The 22,019-nt window shown below is 42.1% G+C and overlaps 11 protein-coding genes across 11 annotated transcripts; 6 read left to right on the top strand and 5 right to left on the bottom strand.

Annotated features, from left to right (window-relative positions):
* Window positions 1-191: 191 nt before the first annotated feature.
* On the bottom strand, window positions 192-2,176 carry FA14DRAFT_160124 (uncharacterized protein). Its single transcript, XM_025498537.1, has one exon. The coding sequence runs from the start codon at window positions 1,984-1,986 to the stop codon at window positions 391-393; it is 1,596 nt and encodes a 531-aa protein (XP_025354886.1). The 5' UTR covers window positions 1,987-2,176; the 3' UTR covers window positions 192-390.
* A 329-nt stretch (window positions 2,177-2,505) lies between these two features.
* Window positions 2,506-3,487, bottom strand: FA14DRAFT_188666 (uncharacterized protein; the record flags this gene model as incomplete). Its single annotated transcript, XM_025501671.1, has 3 exons — window positions 2,506-2,960; window positions 3,023-3,201; window positions 3,266-3,487. 3 exons carry the CDS (start codon window positions 3,485-3,487, stop codon window positions 2,600-2,602), a joined length of 762 nt encoding a protein of 253 aa, XP_025354887.1. The 3' UTR covers window positions 2,506-2,599.
* Window positions 3,488-3,931: 444 nt separating this feature from the next.
* On the top strand, window positions 3,932-4,928 carry FA14DRAFT_184117 (uncharacterized protein; the record flags this gene model as incomplete). Its single annotated transcript, XM_025501366.1, has 2 exons — window positions 3,932-4,402; window positions 4,469-4,928. The coding sequence occupies exons 1-2, from the start codon at window positions 4,107-4,109 to the stop codon at window positions 4,926-4,928; spliced, it is 756 nt and encodes a 251-aa protein (XP_025354888.1). The 5' UTR covers window positions 3,932-4,106.
* A 1,196-nt stretch (window positions 4,929-6,124) lies between these two features.
* FA14DRAFT_184120 (alpha/beta-hydrolase) lies at window positions 6,125-8,345 on the top strand (the record flags this gene model as incomplete). The annotated part of the gene is made up of 2 exons (XM_025501367.1): window positions 6,125-6,353; window positions 6,421-8,345. The coding sequence occupies 2 exons, from the start codon at window positions 6,125-6,127 to the stop codon at window positions 8,046-8,048; spliced, it is 1,857 nt and encodes a 618-aa protein (XP_025354889.1). The 3' UTR covers window positions 8,049-8,345.
* A 30-nt stretch (window positions 8,346-8,375) lies between these two features.
* FA14DRAFT_31907 (cytochrome P450) lies at window positions 8,376-10,619 on the top strand. Its single transcript, XM_025502184.1, has one exon. It carries the CDS (start codon window positions 8,493-8,495, stop codon window positions 10,350-10,352), a length of 1,860 nt encoding a protein of 619 aa, XP_025354890.1. The 5' UTR covers window positions 8,376-8,492; the 3' UTR covers window positions 10,353-10,619.
* On the top strand, window positions 10,620-11,615 carry FA14DRAFT_31890 (uncharacterized protein). The gene has a single exon (XM_025502183.1). It carries the CDS (start codon window positions 10,886-10,888, stop codon window positions 11,567-11,569), a length of 684 nt encoding a protein of 227 aa, XP_025354891.1. The 5' UTR covers window positions 10,620-10,885; the 3' UTR covers window positions 11,570-11,615.
* Window positions 11,616-11,660: 45 nt separating this feature from the next.
* FA14DRAFT_163934 (uncharacterized protein) lies at window positions 11,661-13,138 on the bottom strand (the record flags this gene model as incomplete). The annotated part of the gene is made up of 3 exons (XM_025499852.1): window positions 11,661-11,719; window positions 11,744-12,973; window positions 13,108-13,138. The coding sequence occupies 3 exons, from the start codon at window positions 13,136-13,138 to the stop codon at window positions 11,661-11,663; spliced, it is 1,320 nt and encodes a 439-aa protein (XP_025354892.1).
* A 910-nt stretch (window positions 13,139-14,048) lies between these two features.
* Window positions 14,049-15,524, top strand: FA14DRAFT_122676 (cytochrome P450; the record flags this gene model as incomplete). The annotated part of the gene is made up of 1 exon (XM_025496527.1): window positions 14,049-15,524. The coding sequence occupies one exon, from the start codon at window positions 14,049-14,051 to the stop codon at window positions 15,522-15,524; it is 1,476 nt and encodes a 491-aa protein (XP_025354893.1).
* Window positions 15,525-16,103: 579 nt separating this feature from the next.
* Window positions 16,104-16,871, bottom strand: FA14DRAFT_113107 (uncharacterized protein; the record flags this gene model as incomplete). The annotated part of the gene is made up of 1 exon (XM_025495999.1): window positions 16,104-16,871. A coding segment is annotated over one exon (768 nt), but the record flags the coding sequence as incomplete, so codon positions are not given.
* Window positions 16,872-18,199: 1,328 nt separating this feature from the next.
* On the top strand, window positions 18,200-19,645 carry FA14DRAFT_31946 (fatty acid hydroxylase superfamily protein). Its single transcript, XM_025502185.1, has one exon. The coding sequence runs from the start codon at window positions 18,480-18,482 to the stop codon at window positions 19,515-19,517; it is 1,038 nt and encodes a 345-aa protein (XP_025354895.1). The 5' UTR covers window positions 18,200-18,479; the 3' UTR covers window positions 19,518-19,645.
* Window positions 19,646-19,929: 284 nt separating this feature from the next.
* FA14DRAFT_123111 (fatty acid hydroxylase) lies at window positions 19,930-20,970 on the bottom strand (the record flags this gene model as incomplete). The annotated part of the gene is made up of 1 exon (XM_025496551.1): window positions 19,930-20,970. One exon carries the CDS (start codon window positions 20,968-20,970, stop codon window positions 19,930-19,932), a length of 1,041 nt encoding a protein of 346 aa, XP_025354896.1.
* Between the last annotated feature and the right edge of the window lie 1,049 nt (window positions 20,971-22,019).

The raw sequence follows: 22,019 nt of genomic DNA on the forward strand, positions 1-22,019 counted from the left end.
GAATCAGCTGGCAATGAAAGCAGAGCATGCATGCACAAATATGAGCCACAAACAGCAATACAAGCAAAAGCACACAACTGAACGAGAGAGCAAACGCGCTGCGCAGCGCATAGGAGACACATCTATAGCTCTGTTGACTTGTAAGCTGTTCCGACATTCCTGCAAATTAAGGTTGAACACGCTAAAATTCCCAATTTATCTTCGCTACCGATGCATGATTGACTCTGACAGAGAAAAGGCCTGGACAAAATGTATCTGATGTACTCCTTTCTCAAACGACATATCGTATTAAATCGCTCGAATCAGCATTTCTCTATTCATTTCTCGGGATTGTGTTTGTATGGTACAAATGATGAAATGTCAAAATCGGGCAAATATGGTACATCCTCATTAATCGTTAAATTTGAAATCCGCTCCGTTTTCGCAAATAGCATGTTGTTTTGTATAAGTGTTTATCCGATCTAACATCCAACCGCTGATATGATTTGTTTGTGCAAAAAGTGCGTTTGATCCTTTCTCGCGTTTTACTGGCTCTCCTGCTCGAACTGCTCTGCTCATCTTGCACGTCATTCCGAAATGTGACCATTGCTTGCATTCATTCTCACGCCTACACATGGCTTCACATCCTCCTGGAGATGCAAACGCATTCTTTTCTTCTTCGCTACCGTTTTCGTGTTTTGCAAAGGTGAATTCCCAATCCAAGGACAGATTGTCCCAATCGAGTTTATACTGTTGCATGCTCGGCTCAACAAAGATTGTATAGATGTCTCTCCACAGAAGCGAATGATTCCTTCGTCCTTCGGCTACCTGTTGCATCGAATATTCCGCCAACGCCCAGTAGGATGCTACGTGACTTGGTTTGACATGATGCATGGTTACTACTGGCCTACACCATAAATCGGGCATAAGCGGTGCAAGTGCAACATTATCACCCTGAAGCAAAGGATAGGCAGATGTCATATTGATACCGAACGATTTGAACGCACGTGAAAGCAGGTAATCTCCGCAACATTCGTTCAAAGCTGCTGAACCCCATTGTACCATCCAATCTTCGGTTGACTTTCCAACGGATTGTGACATGGCCGCATGGGAAACTACCATTCCACTTCCTCCGTGTGCGAAAACATTGTCATTTATCCAACTCGGAGCTCCTAAATACCAAGGCTTATCAGAATCTTTCGCATCCAACATAATCTTCATATTTGCCCAATCCACCAACGAATCAGCTTCTAAAAAGATGAACCATTTCGTTTGTGGTGTTCTTGCTTGCCAAGCTCTTTTTACCATTGGAATAAATTTGAATTTGTCCAAATCCCACGCTTTCCCTTTTGATCTTTGGGCCAGTGCGCCCAAATCTTCATTCTTTTGCAAAGCTGATTGTTGTAATCGATAATATTCCAATTGTTCATGAGCTAGCGTATCGGGATCCAAATCTTGTATCACATCGACGAAATGGTAGTTCCCGATATCCATTTCCGCATCTGAGATCAGAAGTGTGTGTGGTATGCATCGAAGTGTTGTGTGTATATGCACCAATGCACGATCATACATTACCGAAGCTCCCGTCTTGATCACAACAAGCATATCATCGTACAATCCGGGTATACAAGGCATCTCTTTGGTGTTTGAGGGAGTCGGTGTGCTTGTTGAGATGGGAGTTTGTGCTGATTCGGTTGGTGTAGTTATAGTTTCATTTGTTGACTTCCAAGATGATACCAGACCGGCTGGTGATGCTTCTGGGAATGCGAGATGTTGATCTTCTTCTAGCGGTTGCATTATTCCTCTCCATGTAACGGATGATTGTGCAACTAAGCCTATCAAACCGGAAGATAAGATTAAGAATGTCAAAACCCAAAGGCATGCTTGTCCTGCAGTCATCCTTGGTACTGGGACCGGTAGTTCCCGTCGATCGTCATCATTTATCAGGATCGTTGTTTCTCCATCCTTTTCCCATCTTGAGCTTCTGTTTGGTGGGCTTTTGAGCATTATTGATTGGATAAAATCAAATCATTAGAAGATAGTGATGCTGGTGAAAAGGGGAGATGGTTGGATCGTTGCCCTTGATATACATGTATGGCGGGGAGCGAATGTATGCTGCTCGTTTATACGCATGACCCAAATTGTAACACAAATGACGAAGATTCGATAGCCTGTGTTCAGGAACATTAAAAAAATAATAATCAAAAGGTGCTAAATTGGGTTTAAGGCACATTTACAGCAGCAGTTCAACATTTACGATTGCCATGGAGCAAGAACAAAAAAAGCCCGCCTGTCCCTTTGTGCCTCGCGGACATTTACGTACGTGCGCAGCGCTGCCAAATAAAAATGACGGCATGTACGCGTTTAACGATAAGGCGTACGCGGTAATACGCACGCACAGCCTCTTTTGATAAAAGCTAAATCTTACTCTGAACACGGTTTCCCGCGTACACGCACACAAACAAAAGAACAGAGTGATCAAATGACCTATTTATGTACATTGACAGCATATTGACATGAGAAAAGATTGTGACGCACTATACCCGCGGCCCGCATCTTACGCCAACGTATGGCGGTTGCTTACAAGCCACAGAGTATGAGAGTATGACTTGCTTTTCCATCAATTCTCTTTCGAATTCAAACTTCCAAGAGGAACAAATTTGGCAAGCGGATGACCAACTTCTGCTAAAAGGATTGATGTTCCACCATAAAATAATCCTGCCGTTGTAAGTAATAAAAAGATTCCCGAAACAACCAGACAAGATTCACTCCCGGTCATATTGGAAATTCCAAGAGTGATAACAACGATAATGATCATCGTTAAATTCCAAACGAAAACTAATGCTGTCTTTTGAGCAGCGATCAAGAGCATTAATAAAGGTACGAAAATTACCTCTAAATAAATACCTCCTGATGCGTTGACTAATTTCAACGTTTCTTCTTGATTTCCACCAACTGTTTGAGCAAATGCTGTTTGAATTCTATTTAGAGAGAAAAAGATGTCAGAGATGTATGATCTTCCCTTCGGTAGTGCTGCACTCACCCTGACCACGGTAAAAAAGGCATCGAAAGACCAAAGATGATACCGCCAACGGCAGAGAATAAAGCACATCCAAACGTATTACCGGTAAAGAATTCACCCATTCCACACAAAATTGTCAAGATAGAGCCCATCGGTATACCAGTCACGATCCAAAAGTTGATTTCAGTAATATTGCGAACCTGAAATGAAGAAGACCATGGTTAGTACCGCTCATAGCGGGGAACAAGTCACTCTCCCACTCACATGCAATACAAGAAGACCTAGTAACCAAGTCGTTGCACCAATAGCATAAGAGGCTAATGGGATTGGTAAAGCGAGTTTTCTGTGAACCATGTGAGAACCACCGCTTGGAAAGCTAGGCTGTAAAGTGGAAAGAGCATGACCGTTTGCTGTCACTTGTCTTTCCAGCTTTAAGAAACGTTCTTCGCTGATATTCATTGGGAGCGTTGTTGATGAAGATGGCATTTTGGGTTGACTGATCGTGTTCAGAAGGGAGATTGATTCAAATAAGAGAGAATTTCATACCATTTTGCCAAGATTTATGTTAATTTCAATCCTCAGATCGGACCTCCTCCTTTCCCACACTTTGTTTTTAATGATCGGAAAAAGAACAATCATCACCGTTCATTGACCGGAAAGAAGAATTGGCTGATTTCGTACGACAGAGGTCTAAGAGTACTATAATGACGATCATGTACATAAATTGTGTTCTTGAGTCTGTCATGGAACAACACTAGTGTTTATAAAATGCGGGGAAACGTTGGCAGTTGTGGGGAGAGGTCCTAGCATTCCTGCCGATTTAGCGTATTAATAACTAAAATTTCATTCGCCGGTCTTGTTTAAGTTTCGATCGAAGTATAAATCCAAAGCAGGATATCTGTCAAACAACAGGTACCACGTCAAAAGAATCATGGAGTGACAGAACACAGCGGAAAAACTGTCAAAATTTCGACCAGGTGGGACGGAAATATCGGAAAATGACGTTGGTATGATATTCAGATCGAAATAGATACAAATGAGAAAACAATAATCCCCCTTTTTAATCATCAACAATCCATCCCAACTCTCAAAACTCCTCACAAAGATGGCTACCGCCGCAGACGAAAAGCCAAAATCAGAAGGCTTCCAAGGAGGTCAAGATATTTCACAACAATTTACCGGAGGTGGTCATGTAGCAACGTTCAGTGAACAACCTGCTTTTCCTGATTTTCACAGAAAATTTGCAGATCCTTCAGCTTTTGCTTGGCTTGCTTTGGGTGTTACATTTTCACTTTATGGTGTGAACTTGCTTGGTGCAAGAGGTCTTGATATTCCAGAATCTTCCGTTGCTGGAGCTTTGTGCTTAGGAAGCATCACACTTACGATTGCCGTTATATTAGAGTGAGTGTGGCAGCTTCTTGCAATAAAGAGAGCATCTGCTAACCTGTCTACCTTTCTTCTCTCTAGATTTATCTCGGGACGAACATTCCCCGCAACTCTGTTCGGTGTTTACGCGGGATTCTTTATGGGTTACTCAATCATGGCTGTCGGATGGTTCGGTCTGACTGGCACATATGACGGTCAAATGCCCAATCCATACAGCGCAATGTTGAGCGATCAACTTGCTTCTGCTCAAGGTCTTTGGATTAGTACGTTTGTGATTATCAATTTTTTGTTATTGATCGTTGCAACACGTCAATCGGCCTTTCTGTTGGCATTCTTGACTAGTGTTGAAGTTTTTTTCATTTTACTCATGGTTGATTATTTCAGAGACCCTTTAGATCGTTCTTCACCTCTTTCTCAAGCAACAGGCGCTTTCGGTATTATTACCGGTATCATTGCTTGGTATTTGGGTCTTACAAGCATGTTAACAAAAGATAGCTCTTATTTCACTTTACCAACCGTCCCTCTCGTCAAGGAAGACTAGTTTCTATAACACACAATTGTACATCTCTCTCATTTTTCCCTTTATTTCAATCAGATTCTTCTCACATGTTTAGACCCCACGATCAGGGCTCTTGGCAATCGTGCATTACGCTTGTCCGTTAGCCAATGCCAAGACTTTCTGTCATACGCGCTGCGCATAAAATGATTCTCCGAACCGTTGTCGGAAGCATGATGATTCTATTTGCGGGGAAACGGAGCAAGCGCCGTATTACAACATGAAAAGGGGTGGTAAGAGAATCATTAGATCAGGGCAGATGAGCTGTATTAGCGAAAACGAACGTTTGTCTTTGATTTCAAACACACATGACCGTGACAGGATGCAGTATTCTGTCCTCCGAATGGTTTATCGGAAGTAAGAATACCCACGCTTACTTCTCATTCCCGACGCTAAGATGCTTAAAATGATGATTGTTTTTCTGGGCTATACTTAGTGTGTCTGTCTCTTTCCATTGTTCTATCTTGATAGGGTGACTTGCATAAATAAATGTTGATGTGATACTGTTCTTTTGACCATTTGGTTGTTGTTTGAGGAAAAAGACACCGTGTAATGCCTCAATTGATCATTATGCGCTTTCATCACGCTAGAAACAAATTGCAGAAAGTTGTCCTTGATTTATGTAGTCTTCCCTCGACAAGTGTCTGGCCGCAGGTACTTAGATCGCCATGCCAAGCATTAGACCCGATTGTCCTTCACCTCACTGATCGGAAAGTAGGCGGGAACGTTGAGATCCCTTTTGACTAGAAAGACTTCTTTGCCTTTTTTTTTCTCAATTTGCACGAGGACGAAGAAACTTCTACGCTTTTCTGATTGTGTTTTAAAATGTGCATGGCATGAGGCAACCCCACAATCGTTTGTTTAGAGGTTGTTTATCCGTGCTTCTGTGCAGATGTATTCGGTAAAACCCCATTGGATCCCCTCAATGGTGTTTATTAAACTAGAATAAGCACATTGTTCCGGGAAAACCCTGATGGCAGCATCGGAGGTGAGTTTTGATCTCGTTCAATTAATGTATTCATTTCCCCATGACGATCGTTGCAAACAGGCTAGGTTTGTAAATACAAATGCAAGGCAGCTCAATTTCTAAGCATATAAGAGTGATCATTATCGTAAAACAACTTGTCCCTTCTCGATCATCTCCAATTTCCCCTTTCCCTGTTCCCTAAGTTTTCCTCACAATGAAGACAATCATTCTTGCTAACCTTGCTGCCGTGGCAATGGCCAGTATGGTCCCAGTGCAAAAGCGTCAATCTCTTTTAGGCAATGTTGCCGGAAGTTTGGGCGCTTTGTTCCCAGGTGAAAAACCCGTTGTTGAACTCGATTATGCAAATTATCGTGGTGTCACAAATCCACAATACAGCACACAAGATTTCCTTGGAATGAAATTCGCAAAAGCAAACAGACTTGGTGAGTAGCACTGAACCAAAAAATTATGTTCCGCCTCTAACCACCGTGAAATGTTTTACCCTTGCAGAGGAATCCGAATTCATTCCCGCTTCAGAAAAGACTGGCGAAATCATTGACGCTGACAGATACGGCGACGCCTGCCCGCAAGTTCAAGTTGCCGGTAATCCAGTCAATTTCGGTACTGCAGATTTGGCAGAAGGTTTCACAGCAGCTCAACAAATAGTTGCTCCTCCTGGTTTGGTTCAAGGTCAATCAGAAGATTGCTTACACGTAAACGTTCAAGTACCAAAAGGTGTCAAGAAAGGTGATAAGCTCCCAGTCATCATGTGGATTCATGGCGGTGGCTATGAGCTGGGTGCAGCCAATGCAATCGGTTCTGAGCTCACTGCTGTTCCAAATTTGATCTACCAAGGTGGTAGTTTGGTCAAACGCAGTGTTGAGATGAACAAACCAATGGTTTTCGTTTCTGCAAATCATCGTTTGAACTTCTTTGGCACTCTTGCAAGTAAGGAAATGTCTGATGCAGGTGCCGATAATCTCTACCTCAAAGATCAAAGGCTGTTCATGAAATGGGTCAAAAATTACATTGCTGAATTTGGTGGTGATCCAGACCACGTTGTCGCTTTTGGTGAAAGTGCAGGAGCAATGTCTTTAGGATGTCATTTGATGATGAAACCAAGAGAGACTGAAGATCTCATTAAAGGTGCTTGGATGTTCAGCGGTGGCCCAATGAGTTTGGCAGGACCGGAAAGAGTTCAACGTGTTTATGATGACTTTGTACGTGAATTAGGATGCGAAGGTCAAGATACTTTGGCTTGCTTGAAGAAGGCTCCTTATGATGAAATCTACCGTAAAATTCAACGGACACCAAACTTCTTAGGTTACACTTCCACCGAAGTACCATGGTACCCTCGCCCAGTTGCCTCATCCAGCTTGTTCACAGAATCTCCTCATTTGGCATGGTCAAGAGGAGATATTGCAGATATCCCAATGGTTATCGGTGATATGAAAGATGAAGGAACATTATTCTCTCAAGTTAATCAATTGAACGTCACAACAACAGAAGATTTCATTACATTGTTCCGTGGCATTTACTGGGGCGAAACGGCAACCGATGAAAATTTCCAACGTTTAACCGAACTTTATCCTGATGATATCACTCGTGGATCACCTTTCGATACCGGTGTTGCCAACAGTTTGACGCCGCAATATAAACGTATCGCTGCTTTGACTGGTGATTCTACTTTTGAGAGACAACGTCGTCTAGCAAACGAAAAAGTCAGTCACATTCGTAACATGTGGTCTTACCAAATCGAAATCGATCTTCCACTTCTATCAAGAATCCCAGTCGTGGGACCTATACTCGAGCGTTTCAAGCTTACCAAGGTTCCACAATTAGGGTCTTTCCATATCGCTGATGTTGTCTTGCATGCTTTCGGTACTATTCCTCCTGCTGTTTCAAAGAACAGTCTTCACATTATGAGCACTTTGATCGCTTTCGCTCATGATCTTAATCCAAACACACACGGCATGAAAGAGATTCCAAACTGGCCACAATACAAATGGGGTCAACCTGCAGCAGGAGAAGAACAACTTTTGCACTTTACCGAATCCAAAGTTGATCTGATCAATGATGATTTCCGTCGTCCTCAAATGCAATACTTGAACGATAACGCTGAAAACTTCCTCTTTTGATTAATGCATACCCTTCTTTCGTCTTCTTTATAATTTCTATTCTTTTGTTTCGCATGTATCGGTATGAACGAATAATGCTATTCATCTTCCCCATCTTTCCATCTTCCCGGACATCCATGGAAGGGTTGATGATAATCCATAAGTCAATTCGATGCCGAGCGAACATGCGTACCTTTGATTACGCTCAGCACAGCCAGAAGGCAGTGAAAAGGAAAACGGAAAGCGGGAAGACTAAAAATACTCCACAGCGCAACGCATGCAAGATCTCAACGGTTTTAAGTCAACGGTTAAAGTGCATGTTCGGCTTTGATTATTAATTCCTTGGTACGTTGTCGGCTTTTTAACTTCGGCTTATAAATGCATGGTACACATTCCTGATCGTTGTATAAATAGATTCGTTATTAATCGCAAACATTCCCGTCTTGATCTTCATCATCACACAAGATGCTATCATACGAGCAAGAGATTTGGCCTCCAAGCCTACCGGTTTGGTTTACCAACTTACCCTATATCGTACAAGCACCCGTTGGATTGTTTGTTTTATCAATCACTCTATTCCTTGCATTGATAGGATACTTTTTAGCAACAGCAGCATGGCGAATCGTAAAAGCATACGTTCTACATAATGACGGATACGATCATATTCCACAACCTCAACATACATCAAAATGGTGGCCACTTTTGGGAGATTTACCACAAATTCGTCATGCACCACCCGCTGAAGCGCATATTGCATGGGCAAGAGAATTGAATTCAGAAGTGTATGTGTACAGAGCAATATTCTATATACCAAGATTAATTATGGCCGATACAAAAGCGATGAATTATATCTTAGGTCAGCAAAACAGCTATAACTTCCCAAAGCCGGAGCAAACTAGACAATTCTTGGATAATCTTTTGGGAAACGGTTTATTGGTAGCTGAAGGTGATATTCATCGCAGACAAAGGAAAGTCATTCAACCTGCTTTCAACGTTTCTGCTATGCGCGCTTTCACACCATTATTCTTTCGTCATTCAAACGCATTCGTTGCCAAACTTGCACAATTGGTTGATGACACAAAAGGACCCGCTGAAGAACCAGTGATTGAAGGACAAAGTGTTCAATCTGTTCGTGAATCACAAGCCAAGAAACCGGTATTCGACATTTCTCATTGGTTCGCTCGACTAACTTTGGACATCATCGGAGATGCGGGATTCGATCATAGATTCGATGCAGTCAAGTTACCTATCGACGAACAGCACGATTCAATCGTTTCTTCTTTTCGTTCATTGATGAAAATGGTTACATCTATTTCAATTACGGAGATTTTATTGATCAATCTTAGAAGAATTAAAGGGTTTGCATGGACGGCAAACATTCCAACAACTCGTCGTCGAGTAATCTTTAACGCTCGTGCTTCTTTGGATCAAATTGGTAAATCAATCATTGAAACAAAGAGGCGGGAAATCCAAGCAGAAATGCAAGAAGCAAAGAATAGCGATGGAACATACAACGAAAAAGCATTCTTTGACGAACAAGAAGAGATTAAAGGAAAAGCAAAGGATTTACTTTATCTTATGATGAAAGCAAACATGGCTCCAGGCGTGCGGGACAGTGAACGAATGAGTGATGCCGAATTGCTGGGACAAATTACAACTCTTTTGACAGCTGGCCATGAAACAACGTCCACATTGCTGACTTGGTTCGTTCACTTGACGCCATTACCGGAAAACAAGCATGTCATCACAAAATTACGCGCTGAAATCGAAGAACATTTCGCTGGAAGGGATGAATTGGATTATGATGCTTTGATGGCGATGCCCTACCTTGACAACTGCACAAAAGAAGTTTTACGTCTTGTGAGTCCGGTCGTCAATACAGAAAGGACTGCAGTACACGATGACGTGATCCCATTGAGCAAGTCTTACAAGACGAAAGATGGAAAATCTACATTCAATTCAATCGTAGTAAAGAAGGATCAATTAATCTTTATCCCTATTCAACTCATCAATCGATCAAAGAATATTTGGGGTCCTACAGCTGATGAATTTGAACCTGATCGTTGGGATGAGATTCCAAAGATGGCAAAAGAGACTGGATTCCCATCACACATCTTGAGTTTTATCGAAGGGCCAAGAGGATGTATTGGAAACAGATTTGCCATTGCCGAATTCAAAGCGATCATTTGTACATTTTTGCGATCATTCGATTATGATTCTGCGGGATGGGAAATTGAAAGGAAGCAAGGGATTGTTGTTCGTCCACGTGTTGTAGGACAAGAAGAGTTAGGTACTCAATTACCTATTCGATTGCAAAAGGTCTAGAATTTAATTTGCGGGACGATTCTTATCTGTATATTATCCACTTCTTAGCAATAAAATTGGCCGATGTGAAGTTTAACCGATCCTCAATCCGCACTCACTCACTTTTTCATTTATTTAGCCCACGCTAGTAAACGGAAATCCAAGGTTAGATTAAAAAGCTATGTGCCGTCGTTTGCTCTGCACACACAAGACTTTCTTTTGAATCAAGTTGGCCGTTTTGGCTAGTAGACGACGTGTCATGTTTTTTTTTTGTGGCTTGGCCGTTCCACACATTCACAACACAAAGGGGTCCCACAAAAATGCAGGTCAATCAGGTACATGCGGAACTCAGCGTATATCATTTTCATTTTAGATTGGAGAGCCCGTTAATCACCGACAATCCGAATGCATTATCATCACGGTCAAATGATTTTCGGCATGGGAAAATGTGACATCGGCCAAGACATGTGCTAGGGTCTACGAGCACCTGTCCAGTACCGTTAGGATGTTTCAATGCAAAATATTGTTCTTTGTGTAAATATAAAGTACATACAATGTACCAAAGTCATTCTCTCCCCCTTACCAACACATCCTCACAAACAATGGCTACCGTTCAAACAACACCAGCTCCTGCTCAAACAGCTGATCAGATTCAACCGCAAAACGGTAATGGTCCTCCTACATATGAACATGAAAGGACGTTACCTACTCAACCCGTTCAACCTGCAGTAGCACAACCATTCATGGTTCCCGCTCAAACAAACAATAGTAATGAAAAAGAACCTTTAGCATTCTTACAACCAGGTCAACAACCCGTTCCTCAAATGCAACAAGGCTTAATCAATACTGCAGTCATTGCCGATAATGCAATCTCCTACGATGCAGTTCGAATGTCATACGCACAATATATCACAATTCCGAAGTTGAGTGTGGAAAAACAAATTCCAACCGAATTATCATCTCGTGGTATTACAGAAAGTGAATATTCTGCTGTCATCACTCAAGTAAGAGCATTAAAATCAAAAAGTAACACAAATAAAATCGCTCTTTGGACTTCGTGTATCTTTTGTTGCGGTATCATTGGTTATTTACTCGTTGCTCAACGAGCTGTTGGAAACAAGAGATTACGCAAGCAATTAGAAGCTCCCCTCGAGGAAATTAATCGCAGTTTGATGCATCGCGGCGTTCCAGTTCGTTGGTTGTGGGTGGACGGATCTTTGAGAGCGTACTACAAATGATCCCTTCGTACCATCATTGTTCGTTTTTGCTTTTTTTGAGATACCTGTTTTCATGTTTTGATTAAACAATTCTATTATATTATACAATCTATTAAGTACTAGTAGGAACGGTAGTTTCCCTAGGTTGATAAGTATACTTGCGTGAAGGTGCTAAAGTACGAGGAGGTTCACCACCTTGTTCGGCCAAACAAGGCGAGAAGGGTATATGTCCTTCAATAACACGAAGGACGGTGAAAGAAGAAACGGTAAGCCAAAGAGCGACTTCTATAAGTGAGAGAACAGTTCCAAAGATTCGAAAGAATCCTGAATCCAATTCTTTACCGAATTGAACGGCTGCCGAGCTGAAAACACCGATCGGAAACGTGAAACCCCACCAACCCAAGTTGAACTGCAGTTTCGACACCTTTGCCAGGTCAATTAACGTTGATACCGCCAGAATCAACCAAAACAACCCCAAACCCCACAACACCAGCGCGATCGGAATGCTGACAGCATAGATTGCCGAAGCCATAATTTGTGCTTCTGCTTGTGTTGAAAAGATATCAGAAGGTGAAATTGCATTAACGGATCCCAACACTTGACCATCTAGTCGTGCAAGTTTGTACAAAACTGAAGACATTTTCAGCAATCCAAAAGCCCCCTGTCCGCATGGTCCAAGGGGTAAAAATACAGAAACGATGATCGCTGCAGGTGGAATCTTGTGAATCGCTTGACGGGCATAATAGATCGACATGACCAAATACGCCGTTCCGAAACCCATTCCCCAGATGATATACGAGACAGTAAGGGTGAGACGAGCGTGCGAGGGTGGCAAGATATCGGCAACAATTCCACCACTAGAAGCGGTGACAACGGGTGTGACGAGAGGCAAAAGCCAGATGGCAGACATTTGCTCGAGGGATTGAACGTGTCGAGTGAACTGAATGAACGGGAGACCTGTGCAGATTACGACAGCCAAAACAACAGTGATCCACCATAAAACCCAAGTGAAAATCACGAATCCATTACCCCAAGCAGGTGCAGCTGCGATTGCACACATGCTCACAATCGTTGTCATACCCATTGCAAACGTGCCCAAGAATAATGATTGAGAAGGATGAAAGAGCATCAAAGGTCCCATTTGTGGCCAGACTGTGTAACGTGCGATGCTGATCCCGAGGAACAGGAGGAAGAGAACGACATTGAGTCCGAATATAATATCTGCAATAATCCGTAATCCTTTGAATTGATAGGGTAATTCATGTAGCAAAATGGACGTTATTCCTGTTCCCATATTTACGCTGAACCAACTGGGTGTGAAGTGCAAGGTGACTCTTCGTAGTTCGTTGCGAAACTTTTGTGGTCTGGAACGTGATTTGCTTCTGCTGTCATTTCTACATGTTCGTTCATCACTATCGTCGTCTCCTAAAATATCCGCTGAAGTCTGTTCATTATTTGCACCTCTTGCAATCGTACTTCTTCCCCTTTGTGAATCGAAAGGATCGTCTGAAGCATTGCCTGGATTCCCTTCTATGTCCTTTTCCAGCATAGCAACTTACTAGGATACAAATGTTGGTAGAGTGGAAACATCTTCCCGCATTTACTCTAATGACTCAAAAAAGTGGCAAGCACGACATCCACCCTAAATGCAAGCTTATGCAGGTCAAAATAAGTTTATCGAATTAAGGCGTGCTTTCAGATTTGCTTATGTCAGCATTTCCCTCAATCGCGCTTCGCCACAGTCCGCTTAATGTCTTTACCGGAGTTGAATGGTTTTTAAGGTTTTCTCTTTTTATTTAATCGCGGAGTGGCTGGGCTGGGCTGGGTCTGCACCTTAAACTTGAACCTTTTTTTAAGAAACGTGGGGTAAAAGTACTGTCAAAGTGCCTGCCCTTCAAGAAACTCATTTGGTTTGAAATGAAATTAAAGTGTCAAACGATTGATTAGGCGCCGGTTGAGGTACTTTGACTCTTTATCAAATGGAAGTACATTCATTCATTCATTCATACCTCATTTCGTGTGGAGAAGACATAACAATGGATCCTTGGCTTCCGATACGGTTATACGATTCTTGCGAGTGAACTCCTTTACTTCCGGTTCTTCATTCATTTACGGAAATTACACTTCATTTGTACCAAGATAGGAAGGAAGAAGAGGCAAGCAGGCCAATCAAGCAAGCCAATCAAGAACACTTAAAAAGCGTCAGCCCAACCTTCAATCATCCTTCTTCTCAAACCACCACATAGTCACTTTCAACATGACTTCCCATCAATGGCAGCTGGATCTATCATTAGACACACTCAAACGTCCTGGCAATGAAGAACTACGCATATACGTTCCCATCTTAACCGCCCTGCTCAGCCATCTCGCCGTTCAATTCAAAGAACCTGACGCAAGAGTGTTTGTCCTTTCATTCTTAGCATGTGCAGGTGCCTTATCAGCATGGATTCGAGAAGAATGGAAAATTCCTCTAGGGGAAGCGATTGGAGTGGTAACAAGAATGGCCGGAATTTGGTCAATAACGATCACTTTGAGCATGTTTATCTATCGAATCTTCTTCCATAGACTACGCAAGATTCCTGGTCCAACTTGGATGGCATTAAGCAAATGGTTCATGATTCGAACAGATTTGAAAGGTCAAAGGCCATACATGTTTCAAGACTTACACAAAAAATATGGAGATGTGATTCGTGCAGGTCCAAGAGAAGTCAGCGTGATCGATCCTAATGCCTTGTCCACAATTTATGGAGCAAACGGTCCAGGATCAAGATGTACTCGAGGTCCATGGTACGATTTCACTGTTGAATCAACAAAGATGCGTGCTCGTAATTTGCAAACTGTACGAACGATGCCCGAGCACAATGCAAGAAGAAAGATTTGGGATGCCGGTTTCAGTATGAAAGCCATTAAAGGATATGAAGCCAACATTTTGGATAATGTCAACTTGACAATCGAACAAATCTCTAAACGTGAAAAAGAAGGATCGATTGATATTGGACAGTGGTGCAGCTGGTTCGGATTTGATGTTATGGGCGAATTGGGTTTCGGTCGTGGATTTGATATGATCAAGACTGGGAAGACTGCTCATGCGATCGAATTGCTTGAATCGGGTGTGATCCTGATCATGGCTTCTGGAAACGTTCCTTATATCATGTCACTCTTTGCTGGCTTGCCCAATCCAATCACCGTTTTCGAAGGATGGATTATTGAAACGTTGGAAAAACGTGTCAAAGAAGGTTCATCGGGATGCGTGGAGAGGGATGTATTCTCTCATTTGCTAGGAGAAGAAAAAGCTACTGGACAAAAGGCAAGCTTCCCGATGCTTAGCGCTGACGCTGGACTTTTGGTCGTAGCAGGTAGCGATACTTCCTCCAACGCAATGGCAGTAACCCTGTTCAACATGTTGGCACATGAAGAGTACTACAAGCGTGTCCAACAAGAGGTGGAAGACGTATTTGGAGACCATTTAGCAGATGATTTGGAAAAGTTGAACAAAGATTGTCCTTTGTTGAATGGTTGCATCAACGAAACTCTCCGTCTTTGGCCGCCCGTTGCAAGCGGTTTACAGCGAGTCACACCACATGAAGGAATGACATTGCCCAACGGTACCTACATTCCTGGAAACACAATCATCTCCACGCAAACATATGCCATGCATCGTGATCCTCGCAATTTTTCTAATCCGGATGATTTCATTCCAGAGAGATGGCTACGCAAACCTGGAAAAGGAGAAATTTTCAATTCCAAAGCATTCGCTGCTTTTGGTTATGGACCAACGGGATGTATCGGCAAAAATGTTGCATATCACGAAATGAGAGCATTCGTTGCTAGATTCGTTCAAACGTTTGATGCAAATCTCGAATCAGGCTTCGATGTTAAAAAATTCAAAAATTCCATCAAAGATTGTTTCGTAATGGTTAAACCTCCAATCCCTGTTCGTGTTAAAACGAGATCTACCTCTTTTGCAATTCTGTAAATATTGTCTTCTTTCTCACAATTAATGGACGGAGTTGCTCTGAAGTACTAATTTCAAGTGGTAACGATCCCGAGTAAAGGTAAATCTGTAACGGTAATCAAATTGTTGCACTAAAATACAAAACGATACGAGCTATAAATACATGGCAATCACCATTCATGGTCCTGGCGTTGCAGCTTCTTCCATGAACTTTTGCTGCTCCTCTCTCTGTCTAGAACGTGATTCTTGCAACATGTCCGCAAAGCTGACTTCATTTGATGTAAGCAGGTTCTGAGCTTGAGAAAGTCTATTGGATGCACGGGCAATAGAAAAGTACCCGCCACCTCCTTTTTCTAGATCTTCTTCATTTGGCGTAAGGATTGGAGGACTTTTTACCGAATTCGCATTAGCTGTTGTACCAGAGATGAAACTCGAAACTGCTCCTTGATCGTATGGAAGCGGTTGAACGACAATCGCATCTGTTCCAGCCAATCTTTCGATCACCTTGAAACGCTTTCCCAGCGAAATCCCTGATTGAGGTGTAACCGAATCGTTTGGAGGCAATGCTCTTGCGTTCTCTTCATTTCTGCGTGTGTTTGATTCGGCTAATTCACGATGCAATCTGCATGAACAAATGACGCAAATGGCCGATTGTGGAACGGCAACGAGTAAAGACATACTCGGCGAAAGTTGCAAAAGCGTAAAGATTGCAATGATCAAATTTGCCAAAAATGTCAAAAAGAAATAAATGAAACCTTGTTGAATCAAAGTCATCCCAAGCTTTGATGTACCTGCCATACGTGCGATTCCGATAGTTGTGAAACCCAAGACTGTAGCATCGAATATGATTGTGATGATGTACTTGACCCAGTATGTATTCGTGACTGATGTCCAATGACAGCGACCTTCAGTATAAGGAGCAAAGCCTGGACTAGTATCCCAGAATGCCGAAACGTCGTCCACGCCTTGCATCCAAGCGGCCAACATTCCGATACCCAAAACGGCTAAAATGCCTTTGATCACATTTCTGTACTTCCCTTGAAACACGCAAAGAGTTCTGAATGCAAGCAAGGAACTTGAAGTGAAAACAGTTGTACCCATAAAGAATTCCAAAACTCGAAATTGAAGGGTACAATTCATATCTTTTTGAGCCCAAAAGATGCTCAACAGCACACCAATGAAGCCCAAGAAGGAGATCTTTGTTCCGAAATAAGCAAAATGAACCCATTTCAAGCTCTTTTGACCGGTGAGGACTTTGCGATCGAAAGGAATGGACAGGATGAGATCGTAGAAGAAGAACCCGATGGCCATAAAGCTGAGCATCTTGTTCACATCGTTAGCGTGTGCCGTAACGGCTGGTGATTGCCAATATGCTTTGTCGACCATGATTGAGTGGTGTTGATTATAGGAGGATGATGGTGAAAAGGATGGGATGACCAAAGTTGTTTGTTCATACTATGTGCTTTGTTTCATGATACCCACAACCTTTTGTTACTCGGTTCCAAGAAATTGCTACTCCGTTTTCCCTCCGGCCAAATTAGGCTATTCATCTCCACAATGGCATTACGGAAGGAAACTCGGAGGATGTTTGACGTTATAAATTCATCCTTGCCAAATATAAAACAAAGATGCATCTAGGCCTTCTTTGAGTGAGTGTATGCATGGTCAATGATAGTGGAGTAAATAAGAAGGTTTGAATGACAGTTTGAGACAAAAGTAGCGGAGCCTAAAAGGAAGAGTAACACAATTTAGCGCAGCGCTACGCGTGTGTGTATTTACAGGCATAAAGGCTCGACTTCTCAAGCCTGTTTCACCATAATCTCATCTTTAGCCGCAAACGGATTACCGAAAAAGGAAATCAATCTGTATTTCACCCACTCTATCTTGAAGTCGAACGATTCTCAATGCTTTTGAAAGCCACATCAATCTCATACGTACCTGACTCTTCCAAAGGAGAATATCGATTTGCGGAGTATTCTCCAGTGGGTTCTCGATGGTGATGGCGATAAAATCATACAAACTCCGTTCTTGAACTTCGGTAAAATTATGGTGTGATTGTATCTCCATCTTAACTCGATAGACAGTGAGGATTTAGCACGAGATCATCATTTAGAATCTAAGATTAGTCATCACATATATGATAACAAACACTTGAAGTCCACTTTCCTTGTCCACATCCAATGCAAGGAAGTGTGTCTGTCTTACCACTCAAAAGCCAAAAGCTTGATTTACCTCGTTGATCTTACGTAATAGGACTTCAAGCTAACACTAATTAGCTTCTTTTACCATACGGCCAGCTTTACGTTCTTGCGAATAAAAAGGCGCAATTTCACTAATCAAAACGAAAGGCCCAATCCACATGTCGAGTGAGGGTGGGTATTACAACGCTACGGTTCTTTCACTCGGTGATTCTATGACAGTCTTTACCACATGCACACGCACAGCTTTTGTCTGGTTGAGTAAGTGTGTAATTGCCCCTTCTTGCTTATTCCCCGAAAGTTTGATTGGCTGTGGTCATGACTTTAGCGTGTAAAAACAAACAATGGCGGATTTTTAGGAAGAGGGACTTTTCACTGCTCAGTTGAAAAGTGCTTATCCGATACTATTCAATCTTGCCCACGCGTTTTACTGACACAAGAGCCAAGCAAAAAAAAAGTTTAAATTTTTATCAGACTGAGCTAAAGTGCCTGTTTGTCAAATCTTCTTTTTCGCTTGCATATCCTCGCAAAAGTTTGTTGAGAATTAAGACTCAGGCACCATCATACTCATCCTTCAAGCACCAGTCTAGTGCCTCTATCAAGTTACAATCACTCTTCTTGCTGCATTATTGAGCATTCAAACTAGGTTTATATGCATGCATCTTCCTTTAATGCTTTATGCTCAAGGTGGCGGGTACACTGGAAATCTGGTATATAAACTGATTGTCTTCACCCCACCTTCCACTACATTTCCCACCATCAACTATCCCTACTCAACATGACAGCTGAAACTGCCGATTTCAAGGCATTCCAAACAGCTCCAGCCGGTAAAAAGGCAACATGGCATCACAAAGATCCAAAAGAATGGGATGGAGCTCAAAAGATGATCGTTGGTTTGGGAGTTTTGCAACAAGATAAAAATACCGCAAAACCACCCGTTCATCCTAAAACTGATCCTGTTCCCGTTTACTCGGTCTGGCGTCAACATGCTTTCATCTTGCCAAGGATTCTAGCACCTTTGATTGTTCATAGGCTATACATGGAACTAACAGGTTGGACCTTACATCCCGTTGTCGCATTCATTTTCTACTTTGCATGCATAATTCAATTTTTACGAAGACACGTTCAGGTTATCAAGCGAATGGGAAACAAGTATGGATTCTATGATGGAGCACATGAACGAGACGGTGTGCCTGATGTGCACGGATGGAAGGTTCTCAACAGTCTTGTTATGACACTAGGATTACGTCCTCTCCTTGCAATCTTCTGGGTATACGACCGCAACGTCAAACCAAATCTCTCTTGGCAAACACCATTCGATGTTATTGCCTACACATTGGCTCTCGACTTCTTCTTCTATGTTTACCATCGCTCATTTCATGAGGTGTCTTTCCTCTGGAAGTACCACAGGACTCATCACACCACCAAACATCCCAACGTTCTTCTATCAGCTTACGCGGATGAAGTTCAGGAGACGTTTGACATGGTGGGAATTCCATTATTTGCATATCTAGTCGTGCCTTTGGACTTCTACACATGGTGGGTAGCAACATGTTATTTGCTATACACGGAATCTGCAGGTCATGCCGGTGTTCGTGTATTCTGGCAAGTTCCAACCACTTTCTGGCTTCGTTACTTTGGATGTGATCTAGCAATCGAAGATCACGATCGTCATCATCAACAAGGTTACAGATCTTCCGGTGATTACGGAAAGCAAAGTAGATTGTGGGATGCTCTTGGTGGAACGATGCGTAACCGTGTCGAATCAGTTGCATCAAATTTGGATCATGTCAATCAAGTCAAGACATGGAATTAGTCACACGATTTCACGTATATTTTTTAATGCATCCTTTATGACTGTATATAATCTTTTTCTTTTCAATAGCAAGAACTTTTTAATGCACAATCAATTACTGAACTATCATCATTCTTGTCGTGTGATCGAATGCTTGAGCAATCAGGCATAGGTTTGCAACCTACTATCAAACTGCTTGACCGTTGAGTCTGCCGCTAGATTCGCTCAGAGGTAGTATCGGCAGGCACATACAAGACACTCGTATCAAGAGGTTGCACTCAGAAGAGATGGGTATTGCATAAATAACAAATTGATTCCAGATAACAGCAAATTTTCATGTACAGCAAATAATAGTTCGGAATTTTACGTATTAGAGAGTCATTACTAGGGTTCGCATAATAGAGAAGAGTAGGAGAAGTCGGAAAAGAATTGATCACCATGGAATTGGTTGTTTCTTGGTTTCCATTTGAGATGGAATGCATTCTTCACGTGGGATAGTCGTTCCAAAGACGTGATCCCAAACACGAGATTGCTTGCCGTAATTACCTGATTTGCGATAGCCTTGACGATGGTGTAAGTCATGGTCTTCGATTACGATATCCAGACCGAGTTTTGGCAAAAGACCAAATGATGAAGGAGAGGTTGCATACAAACGACATCCTGAATGACCAGCAAGCTCGGTGAACATTTGGTACATTTGGCATAACCACCAATCGTAAAAGTTGAATGATGCACAAAAGTCAAAGGAAGTTAGTGCACGCATTGTTAGATAAGCGCATAATGGAATGATTGCGATATCGAAAACTTCTTGAACTTCATCCGCGAACAAAGTGAGCGCGGGATTAGGATGCTTGGTCTTGTGATGAGTGGAATGGAACTTCCATAGCCATGGCACCTCATGCATGGCTTTATGGTAATGAAAAAAGTAGAAGTCTAGAGCAACATTGTACAATCCAATATAAGCCAAGATCCATGGGAAGGAAATATGAGGTGCTTGATTACGATCATAAGCCAACATGATTGCCATCATTGGTCTATATGTTGATGTTGAGATTAGCGACATTAAGACCTTGTTAATGGATTGATCAGGTACACCATCTCTTGGATGGGTGCCATCCAAGAAACCGCATTGTTGTGAAACGGCACGAAGCATTTGCAAGAGCATGACACCGAAAAGTTTAAACCAAACAGTGTAAAGTGCAAAAGCGGCTAAAGGATGTAATTGAATTCCGCCATAGTAGTATAATCCACAATGAATTGCAAAAGGAACCAAAGCTCTTGGTAAAATCCATCTGTGTAAATCCATTTCGCTAACATAAGGCATTTTATCAGTTTTTGCATGAACTGGAACTTCGAAATTGGGTGGAATTGGATCAATGTTTAACAAATGGAAAAACCATGATGCAATACCCCATTGTGATTTACGATCTTCATCATGCCAAGTTGATCGAAAAGTTGCATTGCCTTTCTTCATTTCTGCCGTTTTTGTGGTTAATTGAGGATTTGTTGCCGTTGTGGCAGAGGGAGGGGCTGCACCGCCATCAGCTGGAGCCATGATGTGTTATAGGTAGGTGTTTTGAGATGGTGGAAAAAAAGTGGGAGGGAAGTTGGTTCAGTTGTTTTATTTTGTGAAAATATACAGTGCGTGAAAAGTCAAACATGTGCTATAATTCGATTGCCATCCACGTATGATGAAAAAAAGTGTGGAGCTTAATTGGATAAAGAACGGTTTTCGTGCATTGTACTTAAGAAATCTAAGCATATCTTCAGTATAAGCAAGGTTGGGGTATGAAACAATAATTTTTTTCTAAACATTTTCTATATGCAGGTGTACCGTTGTCACTCAACGCTGAGCAAGCAGCACTGATTGTTCGCCAGAGTGTGAGAGAGCATGATCCAACGTGTGAAAAACAGCTCTGCATAAGTAGTAAAACACGTGCTCTTTTACAGTTTGCTAGAATACAAATGATTAGTAAATCCTCTTGCTACGTTTTACTGTCTCTAGGCGCTGTCTTCTGATTTATCTATAAATTGAGGTAAAGAAAAGTAGGTAAAATATACATGTGATATCTGAGTATTTATATTTGACATATAGGCTAATTTAGGCACTAAAACTGTGGATCGTCAGCCTCCGTGGCGAATCAGGCGTTAAGGCGTGATACGGCGTGATACGGCGTGATACGGCAAGTGACGCCTGTACACGTGCTAGGCGTACCGCATACGTCATATTCCAATATGATCATTATATAATCTTCATAACATACAATCTTGTGTTAGTTATAGATTTGGTATAGTAGGATGGTAAAAATACAAACGAAATGGTCGGGCTGGATATTTGATGAAAAGGCAAGAAACAAAGGCCGACTTTCTCCATCGGCGGACGGCGACTAAATATAGAAAACGCTCTGAACAACATTTACGCCTTAACACGGAATGTTTGACTCCGTTAAATTGCTGAGTTCATGCAAATTAAATGAAGGCAATACATGAATTCCTATCCTGCTTTTGCCATTCTTCTCAGAA

This window comes from Meira miltonrushii, assembly GCF_003144205.1.
Source record: "Meira miltonrushii strain MCA 3882 unplaced genomic scaffold FA14scaffold_2, whole genome shotgun sequence".
Lineage (NCBI taxonomy): Eukaryota > Fungi > Basidiomycota > Exobasidiomycetes > Exobasidiales > Brachybasidiaceae > Meira > Meira miltonrushii.

What these genes read in the sequence shown, in the direction of transcription:
- FA14DRAFT_160124 (XM_025498537.1), bottom strand. Translation starts at nt 1,986, where the DNA reads ATGCTCAAAAGCCCACCAAACAGAAGCTCAAGATGGGAAAAGGATGGA.
- FA14DRAFT_31907 (XM_025502184.1), top strand. Translation starts at nt 8,493, where the DNA reads ATGCTATCATACGAGCAAGAGATTTGGCCTCCAAGCCTACCGGTTTGG.
- FA14DRAFT_31890 (XM_025502183.1), top strand. Translation starts at nt 10,886, where the DNA reads ATGTACCAAAGTCATTCTCTCCCCCTTACCAACACATCCTCACAAACA.
- FA14DRAFT_31946 (XM_025502185.1), top strand. Translation starts at nt 18,480, where the DNA reads ATGACAGCTGAAACTGCCGATTTCAAGGCATTCCAAACAGCTCCAGCC.